Source organism: Chinchilla lanigera, unplaced genomic scaffold, assembly GCF_000276665.1.
Source record: "Chinchilla lanigera isolate Chin_1 unplaced genomic scaffold, ChiLan1.0 scaffold00059, whole genome shotgun sequence".
Taxonomy (NCBI): domain Eukaryota; kingdom Metazoa; phylum Chordata; class Mammalia; order Rodentia; family Chinchillidae; genus Chinchilla; species Chinchilla lanigera.
In genome coordinates this window covers 13,161,761-13,175,755 of record NW_004955460.1, presented here as the reverse complement: position 1 = coordinate 13,175,755, position 13,995 = coordinate 13,161,761, and the positions used below count along the sequence as shown (strand labels likewise).

General features: G+C 53.2%; 1 protein-coding gene across 6 annotated transcripts in view; it reads right to left on the bottom strand.

Moving 5' to 3' along the window:
* The window catches only part of Grid2ip (glutamate receptor, ionotropic, delta 2 (Grid2) interacting protein), a 27,415-nt gene extending 13,420 nt beyond the window's left edge, over positions 1-13,995 (bottom strand). For 3 of the 6 annotated variants that reach the window (XM_013521108.1, XM_013521105.1, XM_013521107.1), the window contains exons 1-7: positions 9,314-9,384; positions 6,503-6,751; positions 6,229-6,314; positions 4,311-4,380; positions 3,718-3,812; positions 3,305-3,491; positions 496-650 (exon numbers count right to left, since the gene is read on the bottom strand). In XM_013521108.1, coding sequence (XP_013376562.1) covers positions 496-650; positions 3,305-3,491; positions 3,718-3,812; positions 4,311-4,380; positions 6,229-6,314; positions 6,503-6,751; positions 9,314-9,348 — 877 coding nt within the window. In that variant the 5' untranslated portion in view covers positions 9,349-9,384. Of the gene's footprint in view, positions 1-495; positions 651-3,304; positions 3,492-3,717; positions 3,813-4,310; positions 4,381-6,228; positions 6,315-6,502; positions 6,752-9,313; positions 9,385-13,925 lie in introns of those variants that run through there. The other 3 variants (XM_013521106.1, XM_005397889.1, XM_005397888.1) reach the window with 3 other exon arrangements.

The window sequence follows — 13,995 nt, the reverse complement described above, 5'->3', positions numbered from 1 at the left end:
GGATTACAGGCATGCATCACCATGCCTGCCCCAGCCCTTTTTTTAATTTTTATTTTGAGACAGGGCCTCAATAAGTCATTAAGTTACCCAGGCTGGGTTTGAACTCACAATCCTTCTGCCTTAGCCTCCCAGAGTGCTGCCGTCAATATGAATTTCTCCACCCACTACTTACTTGCCAGGGTGCACAGCACAGCCACTGAGATTACTCTCACTTTGTGCATGAGTCTCCTGAGGCCCCAGGAAGTGAGGGCGGAGTCTTAAGTTTTAGATTATGCTGCGTGGAGGTCAGGCCGTACAGGCACATCCTCAAGGCCAAGCATGGACCAAGCCCCAGTGTGCTGAGTGTATATTTGCTTGACACGTGGGCACATCTATTGTGGGAAGGGCAGGGTCAGCTTTGAGACCTCACAGATAAGAACAGGTGTCTGTTTACCTGCTGGGCTGAGCAGCTGGCAGCCACCTGAAGAGGAGGGGGCAGGAGAAAGGGATGCTTACCTGTCATGGCTGTGTAGCCCAGGAAGCATGCAATCTTCTCCTGGCAGAGCTCCTGCTCCTCATAGGTCAGCAGCTGGTAGATGAACTGCCAAAGCACCTGCTTGGCAGGTGTGTCCAGCACTGGGTAGACATCGACGATGAGGGTGTCGATGTTCCTGGGAAGGGTACAGGAGCAAGGGGCTTGAATCAGGGGTGCCTGGTGTTGGGGATGGGTGAAGTGGCACTTCTGGGCCACAGAATTTGGCCTCTGCTCCAACCTCAAAAGAAGCGCAGTGGACAGGGTAGGCAGACTCTGGGAACAGGCTGCTTAGCTTTAAGTCCCAGCTCTGCTGCTTACCAGCTAAGTGACCTTTTTCAAGTTACTTAACTTCTCTATGTCTCAGTTTCTTCATCTGTCAAGTGGGGATAAAAATAGCATCTATCACATAGAGCTGTTATGAAGATTAAAACATAAAAAGTGCATTGGGAACATGGACTCACTGTATCATGGACTAGCAGATAATAGCCCAGGGGCTAAAATCTGGTCCATTACCTGGTTTTTGTCTGTTTTGAGACAGGTCTTGCTTTAACTCACTATGTAGCCCAGGCAGGCCTCAAACTTGCAGTGACCCTTCAGCCTCAGCCCCTCCACTGCAAGTACCGGATTATAGGTGTGCACCACCACACCCACCTAGAAAGTTTTACTAAAATATGATCACAGCCATTGTTTATATTTTATCTTTGGCTGTTTCCTAGCTACTATAGCAGAGTTGAGTAGTTGTTATGGAGGCCCACATGGACCACAAAGCCTGAAATATTTACTACAGAATTTGGTACATAGAAACATATTGCTGACTCCTGCAATCTATGGGAAAATATAACTGGATTTCTTTTTGAGACAGAGTCTTGCCATGTGGTTCAGGCTGGTCTTTAACTCACTGTAGCCAAGGCTGGCCTTGAACTTGCAGCAATCCTCGTGGCTCAGTCTCCCAAGTGCTGGGATTATGGGCATGTACCACCACACCCAGCTTCTAAACTGGATCTTTACCTAACACCACATAGAAGTGAACTCTGGTTGTCTGAATGGTAAAATTATGAAATTAAGAGAATATTCTTGTCCTAGAAGTGGAAAAGGACTTAAAACATGGTGAGTTTGATTATACAAAGTTCAGGACATTTGTTCAAAGAAGTACAACCTAGACACATTAATATTAGGTACAAACAGAAGCAACAGAAATAACAAGTGGAATAAGATATTTATAATATCCCAAATCAAGGAGCTGGGTATAGTGGCACACACCTGTAATCCCAGCACTCTTGGAGGCTGAAGCAGGACTGCATATTTGAGCCCACCCTGAGTAATTTAGTGAGAACCTGTCTTAAAAATTAAAAGTAAACAAATAAGGGCTGGGGGTACAGCTCAGCGTGAAGATGCTGGGTTCAATTTCCAGTACCCTGCCTCCCCACCAAAGACTACCAAAAATAAAAAGATGGCTAGTACTTCAACCAATGAGGATTTTGGATGAAGACCTAAACATGGGCAGAGCTAAACACAGTACCTGGCGGCAAATTCAGGTACAGAAGGCAATGCAATAATGTAAAAGGCAATGCAATAATGAAACAATGATGTAAAAGAAAAATACATCATATCAAATAGCAATGCACACTTTACATGAACACCTTCAAACAAACAAATCCCCAGGAAACTTACCAAACTAGTGCAGAGAAAGTGGAGAGAAACTACACCCCAAAGAGAATGAGGTTAGAACTACTCTCATGTCTATCACTAGACAAATGGATGAACAGAATGTGGTACAGCCATATAATGGGACATGTAAGGGAATGAAGTACACAATAACTCAGATAAACCTTGAACACATGGTGTTAAACAAAAAGAAACAAGAAACAAAAAATAAAATATGATGCTAAGTGAAAGAATCCAGGCATCAAAGTCCGCATACTATATGATTCTATTCATATGAAAGTCCAGAATAGGAAAATCTACAGAGACAGAAAGTAGGCTAGTGGCTGCTTAAGGTCAAGGGGTGGAGATAAAAGAAGTGTTCATGGAGATGTCATAGTGAAAGGCATGAGCTTTTTTATGTGATGAAATTCTAAAATCAACTGGTGATTGCACATAGTTAGGTGTTTTTGTGTGTACATGTGTGTTTCGTTGGTTTTGGTTTTTTGAGAAAGGGTCTCAATATATAGTTCAGGCTGGCCTTGAACTCACAGCGATCTTCCTGCCTCAGCCTTCCAAGTGCTGGGATTACAAGCATGTGCCATCATGCCTGGCCCAATGATTGTACATATTTATGAATTCACCAAAACCTTTGAACTGTACACTTAAATGGGTCAAGTGCAGAGTATGGAAGGGCAGGGGGTATGGCTCAGTAGTAAAGTGCTTGCTTAGTATGTGTGTGTGAGGGAGGCAAAATAATAGGGAATGAAGGAGTGAGGGGCTTGGCACAGACCATAATGACTCTACGGGCTGAGGAAGGTGGTAAATGCAGCCTGCTGTAGCTGCGGTGTAGAAAGATCCCCTTATCTTCACCCCAAGGGCCTGGCCCATGGCCAGTCCCACAGGCAAGGCTCTCTTGAGGTCCTTGCCTCTCATTTCCCAGAGAGGGCTATGAGTTTCCCAGGGTTTGTCCTAGGGCAGCCCACTGCCCCTCCCACCTCCCCTAGGATACCTGGTACCAGCTACTCCTGAAGCTTCCCCCAAGAAAAAGAGCTAAGAAGGCTCAGTCAAGGGAGACCAGGATGGGAAGTCTGGTTAGGACCTGTGGCCCAACCAGGACAGAGCCCCGCCACCATCCCTCCTGGCCACCTGTGCTGGAAGAAGCTCTCCAAAGCTCGGCAGATCCCATAGCGCTCAGGAGGTGTGAGCAGGTGCTCCAGCTGCTGGCTGAATGTCCTTCCCTGGACCCGGATGCTAGATGGCAGGATCTCTGCTACCCACTGCAGGGAGGTGAGCGCCGAGGATGGGTTGGGGGAATCCAAAGAATCGGAGTCTGCTGGGACCAAAGACAGGGGAAGCACGGTTGATCCAGAGTCCCCCGTCCAGGGGCAGTTTTCCTAGCAGCTCCAAACAGGATGGAGGAGAGCCCTGGGCACTGTGGCTCTATAGCATCACCTGGGGGCAGCCCTGGGAAGAGAAGCTGCAGGTGTGGGGGAAGAGCATAGTGTTCTGCAGACTGGTAAGTCTCACATTTGTGGGCCGAGGAAGCATGGGAGCCTCACCGCTGGCGAATGGGACGAGCCCTTCTTCCACCACCAGTGTGGGCATCGCGCCGCTGCCTTGCAGCATGGACACCACCTTGTCGTGGGAGCAGTTCCTGCCAAGCAGAAATGGCCCAGAAAGGAATGATGGGTAAGCCTTGTCCACGGCCACCAGCCAGACCTCCCTGTCCTGCCCACAGTGGCCATGCAGCAAGCCAGCCAGATCAGCCAGGACCCTGCCTCTCCTGCTTGGTAACCTCCTGTGCAAGAGAAGCCCCAGGCCTTAGCCAACCTAGCTTTCTGCTGGTCTGGGCTCCCTGGGCATAGAAGGAGGGATGTCTTGTCATCCCCAGGCAGAGCTCCCCTCCCAGAGCAAGATGCAGATGGTCCCTTCAGCTCTGTCTCCCCAGCATGGGACTGGAATATTTTCTGGTTGGAAGGATGAACTGAGGTCATGGCCAGGCAGGAGGGGGTTGAAGAGTTCCCAGTAGAAGAAGACAGATGCTTGGGGTCAAAGGGTCAGAGGAGTTTGGGAAGCTGGCTTGGGTCCCAAAGGGCAAGAGTCCTGGGGGATAGTTCATCATCAAGCTCTGACATCCCCAGTATCCTCTGACCTCATGTCCAGTCCATTGAGGAAGAGGATCCGGTCACCTGACTTGAGGGCCGCATTGTCAGCTGGGCTGCCTGGAAGTGAGGACAAAGGGTGTGCTGGTCAGCAGGGCAAGGCCGTACGCTATTCTCCTGTTCTACAAGTGAGGAAAGGGCGGGAAAGGACTTCCCTCTAAGCACATCTTTCCCAATCTGTTGGCCTCATCATGCCTGAGTAATACCAAAACCTGTATTTTAAAGCTTGTGGGAGCAGCTGGGCGTGATGGCACAGGCTTGTAATCCCAGCACACTGGCACGGTGAGGGAGGAGGACTGTCAGTTCAAGCCCAGCCCGTGCAACTCAGGGACTTAGTGAGACCCTGTTGCAACAAAAAACAAAACCAAAAAACCTACAATGTAGCTCCGTGTGAAGACCTTATGTTCAATCTCCAGTATCTCAAAGAAAACAAAATCACAATAAAAAACAAGTCAGACGTGGTGTCACATACCTGTAATCCCAGTACTTGGGTGGCTGAGGCAGGAGGATTTACAGCGAGTTTGAGGCCAGTGTGGGCTACAAAGTGAGTCCAAAGCCAACCTGAACTACATAGCAAGACTCTGTCTCAAAACACTAAAACCAAAGCAAACCAAATCACATGGGAACAGCTAATTCTCACTCTCTTTCTTGGTCACCCTAGAAAGAAGGCTGGTAAATTGGCTCCTATAGATAGAATTTTTTATTTCTTCCTTTTTTATTGGTCCTCACACTAAATTTGACTTGGAAACATGTAGGGGAAATGATAAGTGCTTAAATAAAATATACTCTCAGATGGTAAAACATTCACTTCTGAGGCTGTGGAAATTGTCTGGAGAGGAACAGAATAATCAGAGAAGCCTTCCTGGGAGAGGTGGGTTAGGGTAAGTTTGTTCCTTGAGATTGCAAAGAGAGAGAGGGTCATAGTGGTGGTTAATCCAAGATGGCCTGCCTGGAAGTGCTGCAGTTCCTTGAGCCTCTTTCTGACCCTACAGTCAACAGTTTAGTGATCCTTACAGCTGAAAAGAACTGCAGCCTGCCAGTTATCAGAAGCAGGTCTCAGAATGATCCAAAGACTGGAATGATAGGGCAAAGCACTGTGGCACTTTTCCATCTCACAGGCGATGTGAGAGGCAGCAGGGTGTTGATGGGGATGTACAAATAGGAGCATCATGCTCAGGTTCTAGGAGGGATGGATGCAGGACAGAGCAGGTGACTTAACCTTGGTTGGTTACAAGGAGGGGGAGTTCAATTCAATGTCAGCAGAAGTGTCTTTCCCACTGTGATCTCCTACAGTGGAAATAAGTGACCCCTCTACCTCCACTCCCCTGGAGGGGAAGGAAAGGATTCCTACATGTGGAAGCTTCTGCTATCTTCAAGATGCCATGATTCCAGGAGCAAAACAGAGTAGGTTGCTTGGAAGGAGATAGGGAATCCAGATTTGGGGAGCAAGGGCTGGTGGGTGGGCAAGGCCCTGAGGCCCTGCCACCTGAGTCCGGCCTGCCAGCAAGTGCCCAGGTCACAGTGGTCTCTCTGCCCAGGGCTCAGCTCAGGCAGGTACTAGCACTATTCTAGCAGCTCCAGTGTCCCAGGAAGTGGCCACAGCCCTCCTAGTGGATAAAGAAAGGTCTGGGTGAAGAACTTGGCTCATTTGACTTGGAGTGACAGTGAACTTAAGAGATACCAGAACTCAGACCTCAGGATTCAAGTATCTTGGAAAGGTGACTGATTTGGAGGTGTGGCTCTGGGACACTCAGAGAGTGGCTGGCTACATGAAATCCATACCTGCTAGAGGTGGTGGGGTGCTGCTGAGCAGCAATCTGCATGGGTAGAATTACCAGGGAGTGCTACAAATGCCTTCACCTCCTCCTGGGCTTTAGGAACTCTTAGGATAACCTGCTCAGTCCTTACCAGGCAGGACAGACTCAATCCAGACAGGACCGTGGCCACGCAGTGTGAATCCAAAGCTCTTATTGCCCTTGTAGACTCGGACAGTCCTGGGAAGAAAGAAGGGGCAGGGTGGGACGCGGGAGAGGGGTTCCAGGATGCAGGGGATGGTATGTCCCATAGCCCACTCCTCTGACCACCCGCCCCCAGATGCCCACCCTCCATGCCCTCTGCCCACTCCCCCATCCCCAGCCTGTGTCAGAAGGGCGTCGACATTCAGCGCCCTCGCCCCGGGTACCTGCGCGTGCTCCCCGGGCCGGCACGGCCGCCGAGCAGCGAGGCAGCTTTGCGCGGGGGCGGCTCGTCCGGGCGGCGCGGCGCGGCGCTGGCGCGAGTGGACACTAGGAGGCGCTCGGGCCGCTCCTCACTGCGGCTCCGTCGCAGCCTTTGCGCGCCCTGTGTCCGGCGGGCGCGGCACAGCTTGCCCAGCAGGCCCTGTGACACCACCTCGTCGAAGCGCGCCCGGTGCTTCTTGGGGATGAAGATCCTGCCGGCGAGGACCGCAGAGTTGGGGCGCGCCCCCAGACTGCGTCCCAAATACAGTCCAAAGTTGCCTTTTCACAGGGCGCCACTCTGTCCAAGGGTGGTGGGGGAATCCGCAGCCGGCATTCAGTCTCCCACTCTGTGTCCGGGTTTGTGTTCCCAACCGTCTGGGGCCACACCAAGTCCGTGGCGTACTGCTTGCTCCTCTTCGGGAAGTCAGGATCATACTATCTTGTATTACCCTGGTCTCTGTGGGGCCTCAATGATCCCAAAGCCAGTCCACGGACTGGCTCCTCTCCTGGCCTCTGTCTTTCTCCGCCTGCCTCTCCCCCACTCCCTCCTCTCACGCTTTGCCCCTTCCAGACCAAGCCCCAGGCACCTCCTGTCTTCCTGCCTGCTTCTTTGGCCAGCGGTGTCTACAGCTGCGTACTTGGAATTTGCCAGAAATATCACATTGTCTCCTTCAGTCCCACCTCTAAGCTTTTGCCCAGGCTGTTGCCCCTACCTGCTCCACTCTTTTTGCACCCTTAGCTAAACAGCGCTGCCCTCTCACACCCAGTACTCCCTTCAATGTCATCCTACATGCATTTAGTGAGCCAGGCACTGGGGCTCAAAGCTCAAGGGCCTGTGGCTCCTCCTCTCCAAAGAGTCACCCTGGAACTGATGGGGGAGGGATGGCCTCCATGCAAAGTCACACCTTGGGATGCATCCTAGGGTCTCCTCTGTGGGGGAGAGAGCACTACGAAGGCTGGGTCTGCATCTGGGCTGTGAGCCACAGTGCTAACTAAACCAGGGCTTGGCTCCTGGAAGGGACTCCGTACCCAGCACATCTGCCAGCAGAGCAACTACATCATCTCTGCATAACAAGAGCAGCTAACATCCTGGTGGACTTTGTGATCCATAGCAGAGGGTTCTGAGGCACGGCGGCTGCTAGGGTTGTACAGCTGGCTGGCCTCTGGCACAGCTGGAATGATAGCCTAGCTTTCTGAGCATCAGCACTGCGCAGGAATTCTGACAGTAACAAAACCTCCCTGGCTGCTTCCCAAGGCTCCCTTCCCGTTCTTTGTAACAAGAGCCAGTGCCAAGGGCATGATGGGTAGGGGAGAGAGAGGAAAGCAATGGCCTTGTAGCCAGCTGAGGCACACCCGTCTCTGAGGTTGCCCTGAGACTCCATACAGCGCCCCCTCACGGGTAGGATAAATAAGGCCAGGCAGGACAATCTGCCTAGTGTGGAAGAGGTGTAGGTCCTCCCAGAGGGGGTATGCTGGCCCTGTCCCAAAGCAAGGTCTGCTCCAAGTCTGGACACTCCAGGTGACCAGGATGCCAGAATGAATGACCCACTAAGTTGTGCCAGGAGTCCTTCTCTGCCCATCCACAGTTATTCCCACAACCTGCAGCCTCTGCCTCTTTCCCCAGATGGTCACTGGAGGTCTTTGGAGCCTGACATCTTCATCTGCCTCCTTTACACCTTACCCACACCCTCCTACTCTTCTTGCCTCATGCCCAGCAAAGGAGGGATGATGAGCCTGAGATTGTCCTATACTTGGGGCTCCAGAAGCCAGTTCTGCAAGGTGTCAACCCCATACAGCCAGACCCTGAGTCCAGTACAGGCAGGGGTCTAGTGACCAATCCTGCTCCAACCTCCAGCACCAAGATTGGTCTCCCTGCTGGGAACCAGGCTGTGTCACCAGTTGCACAGGTAGAATAAGGCCTGTTTCCTGCTTAGTGTCCTTGGGGCTGGGCCAGAAGCCAAGGCTACCTGGTGAGCCAGACCCTCTGCCTGGCTCCTGCTTGCAGCTCAGCCTGGCTCAGTCACCCAGCCTGGGTCTGCTCCAAATTGGCTGGTCCAGCAGAGCCAGTTACGGTGGGGGTGACCATTGCAGACACATCATTCACTGTCCCTCTGATTACAACAGCCCAGCAATAGGTGTCCAGGACTCCTATATCCCTTTTATGCTTTTAGGCCTCTCTGAGGCCCCAGGACCCTTCTGGGGAGCCGCACAATGACCTGCACCCAGGGGCTCTCCTGGAGTCCTCTCTCTCCACCACACTCCCTGGCCCTGTCCAGCTTTCTCCATCTTGACCTTGATCATCATCCAGTCAACTTGTGGGGTGTAGTAGAGGGAGGGTGCCCTGCGCCCTGGTTCACCTGGGTAGCTTCAGCCTGGGGTGCACAGCAGTGGAGAGATCATGCCTTCTAAACTCGGGACAGGACACGCTGGATTCTCACCCAGAGCACCCAACCGTAGCCTGGTTCCTCTGCCCTGTCCCTTCGTCCAGCGCAGGAAGGGAAGAGTATTTTTCAATCTTAGCTCTTCCTTCCGACTTCCAACTCCTTAGGACTGCGCGCGAGTTCCCGGAACCCAACATTCAAACCTCACCGCCTGGTACACACCCCGTTTATTTCCAACCTCCCCAGGGCCCAGGCTCCGCCCAGGCTCTGTAGGTGCCCACCCAGGGCTGAGAAGCCCCTCTGTGCCCCCGCCCCACCCCTTTCAGGCTGGCCCGAGGTGGGTCGCCGCGCCCAGGGCGCACAGTTCCTGGGGGAGCGCGGTGGGGAAGCTACCTAAAGTGCCGAGAGAAGCCCTGGTCCTTCCCCATCTGGAGTCGGGACAGCGGAGCGGCAGGTGCCGAAGGGCCGGGGGTGGCCGAGCCGGCGAGCTGAGAGAGGGCACCGCGACTCCACGCGCCTCTGCGGGGCCAGCGCGCGCGCCCCTCCCAAGCGGTCCCGCCTGCAGCTCCGCCCCGCCCCCTCTCAGAGGCCCCGCCCTGTTCCTCTCCTCCCACCAGACCCTTAAACTAGTAGGGGGTTGGGTTGGGGGCGGGAGTTCAGGATGACAGCTCTCTCCTCTTGGCTTCCTCCTTTATTCCCCCCGCAAGCGCCTCGCTTGCGACCTCTCTGACCGCCCCGCAGCGCTCCGGGCTCAGTATTCCGCTGTTGCGGGAGACGGAGCAGTTCAGAGGCACCTAGCAGTTTAGAGGACTCGCCGCCTGCCTTTTGCAGAGCATGGGAAGGCTTCCTGGAGGTGGTGGCCAATGCGCTGCTTCTCCAGGGCTCAGGAGGAGTCGGCCTGCAAGAAGAACTCCCCCTTACCTACCCAGGGGTAGCTCTGGTGGACGAGGCTGGAGAGGGGTCCTTGAAAGCCACTGTCAGTAGCTGAGATCGCACCTCACAGCCACGGGGCAGAGGGGGAGCAGGGTTCACACTGGGGTTGTGGATTCAAAGGGAGGTGGAGGGACCCCTGAAGGTTTTGGGACACCAAGGGAAGGGAGTGCTGGAGGGGACGCAGGGACAAGAAGCTAGCGTCTAACCCTAAAGGAGGGAGGTAGAGTCTGGGGCTAGAAGTGAGTAGGGACCAGCCAAGCTGGGACAACTTCCAGATGAGCGGGAAGGGGCTGTCTGAAGGCCTCCCCTTCTATGACAGTGTTCTACAGGGAGAGGGGAGGGGAGGAACAGCCAAGGAGGAGAAAGAGGTGACAGGAAGGGGTCTGGACTCCTCCCCAGCAGCTGGCCCTGCCACTCCCTGGAAGTCACTGCAGGCACCGATGCCAAGGCCTGGCTCTGCAAGTCCACTGCCACTGATCCAGAGTCCTGGCTGCTGGAGAAGGGTAGGATCTGAGATCTGGGAGCAAATGATGGATTCTGGGGAGCCAGGGCAAGGTACTGGAGGCGGGGGTCAGAGGCAGCCTCAATAGGGGACGTCAGCATGAGGTTCTTTCTGTAACAGGAGGCAGCCAGCACACTGAAAGGCCAGCACACAGAGGCAGGAAACCCTGGGATCGAACTCTGTCTCCCTTAGAGGACTCCCTCATGGAGCCAAGTCTTAGGATTCCTGCGGGCAGTCACAGGAAGGACCCTGCAGAGCTGACCATCAGACCATCCTGCTCACCACACTGTACCTCAGCCCCCATTTCCTGGCCCCAGTGAGACCATCATCTTGCCACGACCTCCCAGGGCTACATTTCTCCCTGGCAGAAGCAGGAGGCCAGAGCCAGTGCTCCCTAATGTCATGTCCTCATCACACTTTGTCCTCAGCCCTACCAGATAGAGGAAAGCCTGACCATCCTCTCAGCAAGCATAGCTCTATGATATCTGCAGGTCCACAGCTCTTCCACCACGACAGAGCCATTTCTGGTTGCTTTGTACCAGCCAGCACTGCCCAGAATCAGGCATGCCAAAGGCTATGGAAATCATCCCCTGTGCTCTTTGTTTGTGGAGAGGCAAGCACGGTGCAAATGCCCACACTGGAGTCTAGACGTGCTGCTTCAGGGCCAGTCCCCATAGGCACAGGAAAGGTCCCTGGTGGGGCCAGCAGCTGGAGACATGATCCAGGGCAGCATGGGATAGGCCAGATGACAGCGAAGCTGGACTTCCCTGTTGTTCCTACCTTTACTATAGGGCACTGCCAGAGATCATTTAGGGCAGTCGTTCTCAACTAGGGGTGATTTTCCCTCCCAGGGGATGTCTGTCTGGAGACATTTTTGGTTGTCACAAGATGACAGCTAGGAGTGGGGCATACTAGTGGGTAGAGGCCAGGGCTACTTCTACTAAAAGTCCTACAGGCACAGGGCCATTCCCAACAACAGAAAACATAATGGATCAGAAATATCAATAGCGCCATGCTTGAAAAATTTGCTCTTGGGAAAAAGAGACCCTCCCTAAGGGAAACCAATACTAATTGAGCCCATACTATATTCTGGCACTTCTACCCATACTGTCTCATAAAAGTCTCCTAGTAACTCTTTATTGTGGTGTCCCTTGTCACCAAAATAGAAGAAGGGTAAAGGGGGTACAAGAGGTCCCCGACACTCCACCTCCAGATTCTCTTTTTTTTTTTTCTCCAGTATCGGGAATTGAACTCACGACCTCGTGCTTGCCAGGCAGGGGCTGTGCCACTGAGCTAAATCCCCAGCCCCAGATTCTTAACTAATCTCTTTTCTGCTTAGAGTTCACAGAATTCACTTCTATGGTTTCCTATGAAGAATCCTGCTGAGAACACATACAGTTTTTTTTTGTGGGGGTGTTAAGACAGGGTCTTGCTATGTAGTTCAAGCTGGCCTAGATCTCACTACATAGCCCAGGCTGGCCTCGAGCTCACTGCAATCCTCCTGCCTCAGCCTCCTCAGTGCTGAGATTATAGGTATGCAAAATCATACCCAGGATGGCACAAGTAAGTTTGACTAGCCTTGGTTTTACAGAAAAACTGTAAAGGTCAATTAATCTTCTTAAGGCTGTACTGTCAGTGATGGAAGCGGGGGTTCCAGGTCTGTAAAGTTTCCAAATTCCAGCTTCTTTATCAACTCAGCTGCTTCTCTCCCATCCACCCCTCAACTGCCCTTTCCCACCCACTCCTGCTCCTCATGTTCCCTGAAACTAGCTTGCCACGAAACAGACTGCTTTCTTGTTCCCTCATGGCCACGTTACACTTTCCAAACTGCCTGTCTTGTCCTAATTAGAAAGACATTGTACCACTTCATCAGCTTGGGATCCCTTTGGGGACAGACCCAAATTAGACTCTGTGTGGAGTGGCAATGTTCACTGCTATTGTAGAGGGAGATGATTCATTTATTTACTTGGTACTGGAGGTTGAACCCAGGGATGCTCTTCCACTGAGCCATATCCTTGGCCCTTTTAAATTTTTCTTTTGAGACACGTTCTTGCTAAATTGCCCAGGAACTTGTGATCCTCCTGCCTCAGTTTCTCTCAGTGCTGAGATTACGAACACTGCCACCACATTCAGCTAAGAGGATTCCTTTTGTTTATGTTGGACCCACTCACCCATCTCACCCTTTCTTTGCCTTTTGTCTTTGACTGCAACACTGTACAAAGGAACCTGGACGTGTTCTTTGCCTGCACGGCTCAGACAGTAGGTGGCTATTATCCATATGTCGCTATTGAGTGCTTAAAGTGCTGCTTGTGAGGCCAAACTCTAAACTGAACTCCAAACTTTATCACATATTAATTAAATTTTAAACAGCCACATGTGACGAGAGACTACTGGTCCAGATGGTTCAGGATCATGGTCTCACTACTCCTTCCTTGTGCTCCCAAGGCATCTGTTTTGGCCACTTGGGCCACTGCTCAGAGAGGCCACACCTCTCTCGTTTGAGTGGGTCCAGCCTCCATGTATGCACACACATGCGCATGTTCATGTGAAAAAATACATTTTTTTCACCTACTGCCCTTCTCCCTGAAGCCTGGTCTCTCCTTCATGTGGGGTCCTTAGTGTCCTGCCCCATCCTAAACTAAGCACTGCTGGGTTCCATGTGCCGGTGTGACACCGCCCTCACCATCTGTGACTAGATACCTAGCCTTGACAAACTCCTTGGGGACTGTCCTAGCCTCTCCACTGCACATTGCACACTGCAACTCCTGGAGTCACTGTCTGAGCCCCAGCACTGACACCTGCTACCTCCCCTGAGGAGTCTGCCTGGATTGCCCAGGGTTAAGCTAGCCTGCGACTGCCCCTCAACTGGCACTCAAAGCTCAGAAGCACAGCTAGCTGTGGCCATGTCCCCTCCATACCCAGTCTCAGCTGTGTCGGCAAGGTGCCGCGCTCGAAATCCCTACTGGGTCCTTAGAGCCCGGCACGGGGTGAGGCTGCTGGCAACTGGCCAGGCTTCTGGAGGGAGGTATTCTGAAGTTTGGGGGTGGCTAAACCCCCTGCTGCCAGTGTAATCCTTTCCCTACCGAGCCCAGCTGGGCGCTGCCCCTCCTCTAGCAGCCTGCTGGATTTCCCTGTCACACTTGACACCCGCTGGTAACACAGGCTGCCGCTTCACCCCCACCCCCACCAGCAGCACCCCAGGGATGCTGTGAGGCACCCGGCACCTCCAGGTGTCCCGGGTTCCCGCTTCCCAGAATCTAAATGGAGCATCCCCCTCTTCTGACCCGCTCGTCGCTTGGGGAGGAAGAGCAGCCAGGAAAGGCAGCAGGGACTGAAGCCCGGGAGCACTAAGGGGGATGAGGGGACCTGAGAGGGTTTCCAGCTGAGTCTGGCAGCTGGCAGCCGAGAGACAAGCTTGCCGGGCGGGGCGGGGCCGGGGGCTGCTATCGGTTACCTCCCAGGAAGCGCTCAGTGCCAGGCAGCATCTCTGCGGCAATTCCAGCTCTAGAAATAACTTTTTTTCCTTCCCCTCGCTGGCTTTTCTCAGCGAGGGGCAGGCCCCTTACTCACCCTAAGCAGCTCATGGTGGCCTCTTTCGGTGGCCTCCTCCGCTCGGCTGCAGAGCCGAGATGCGCGCCCG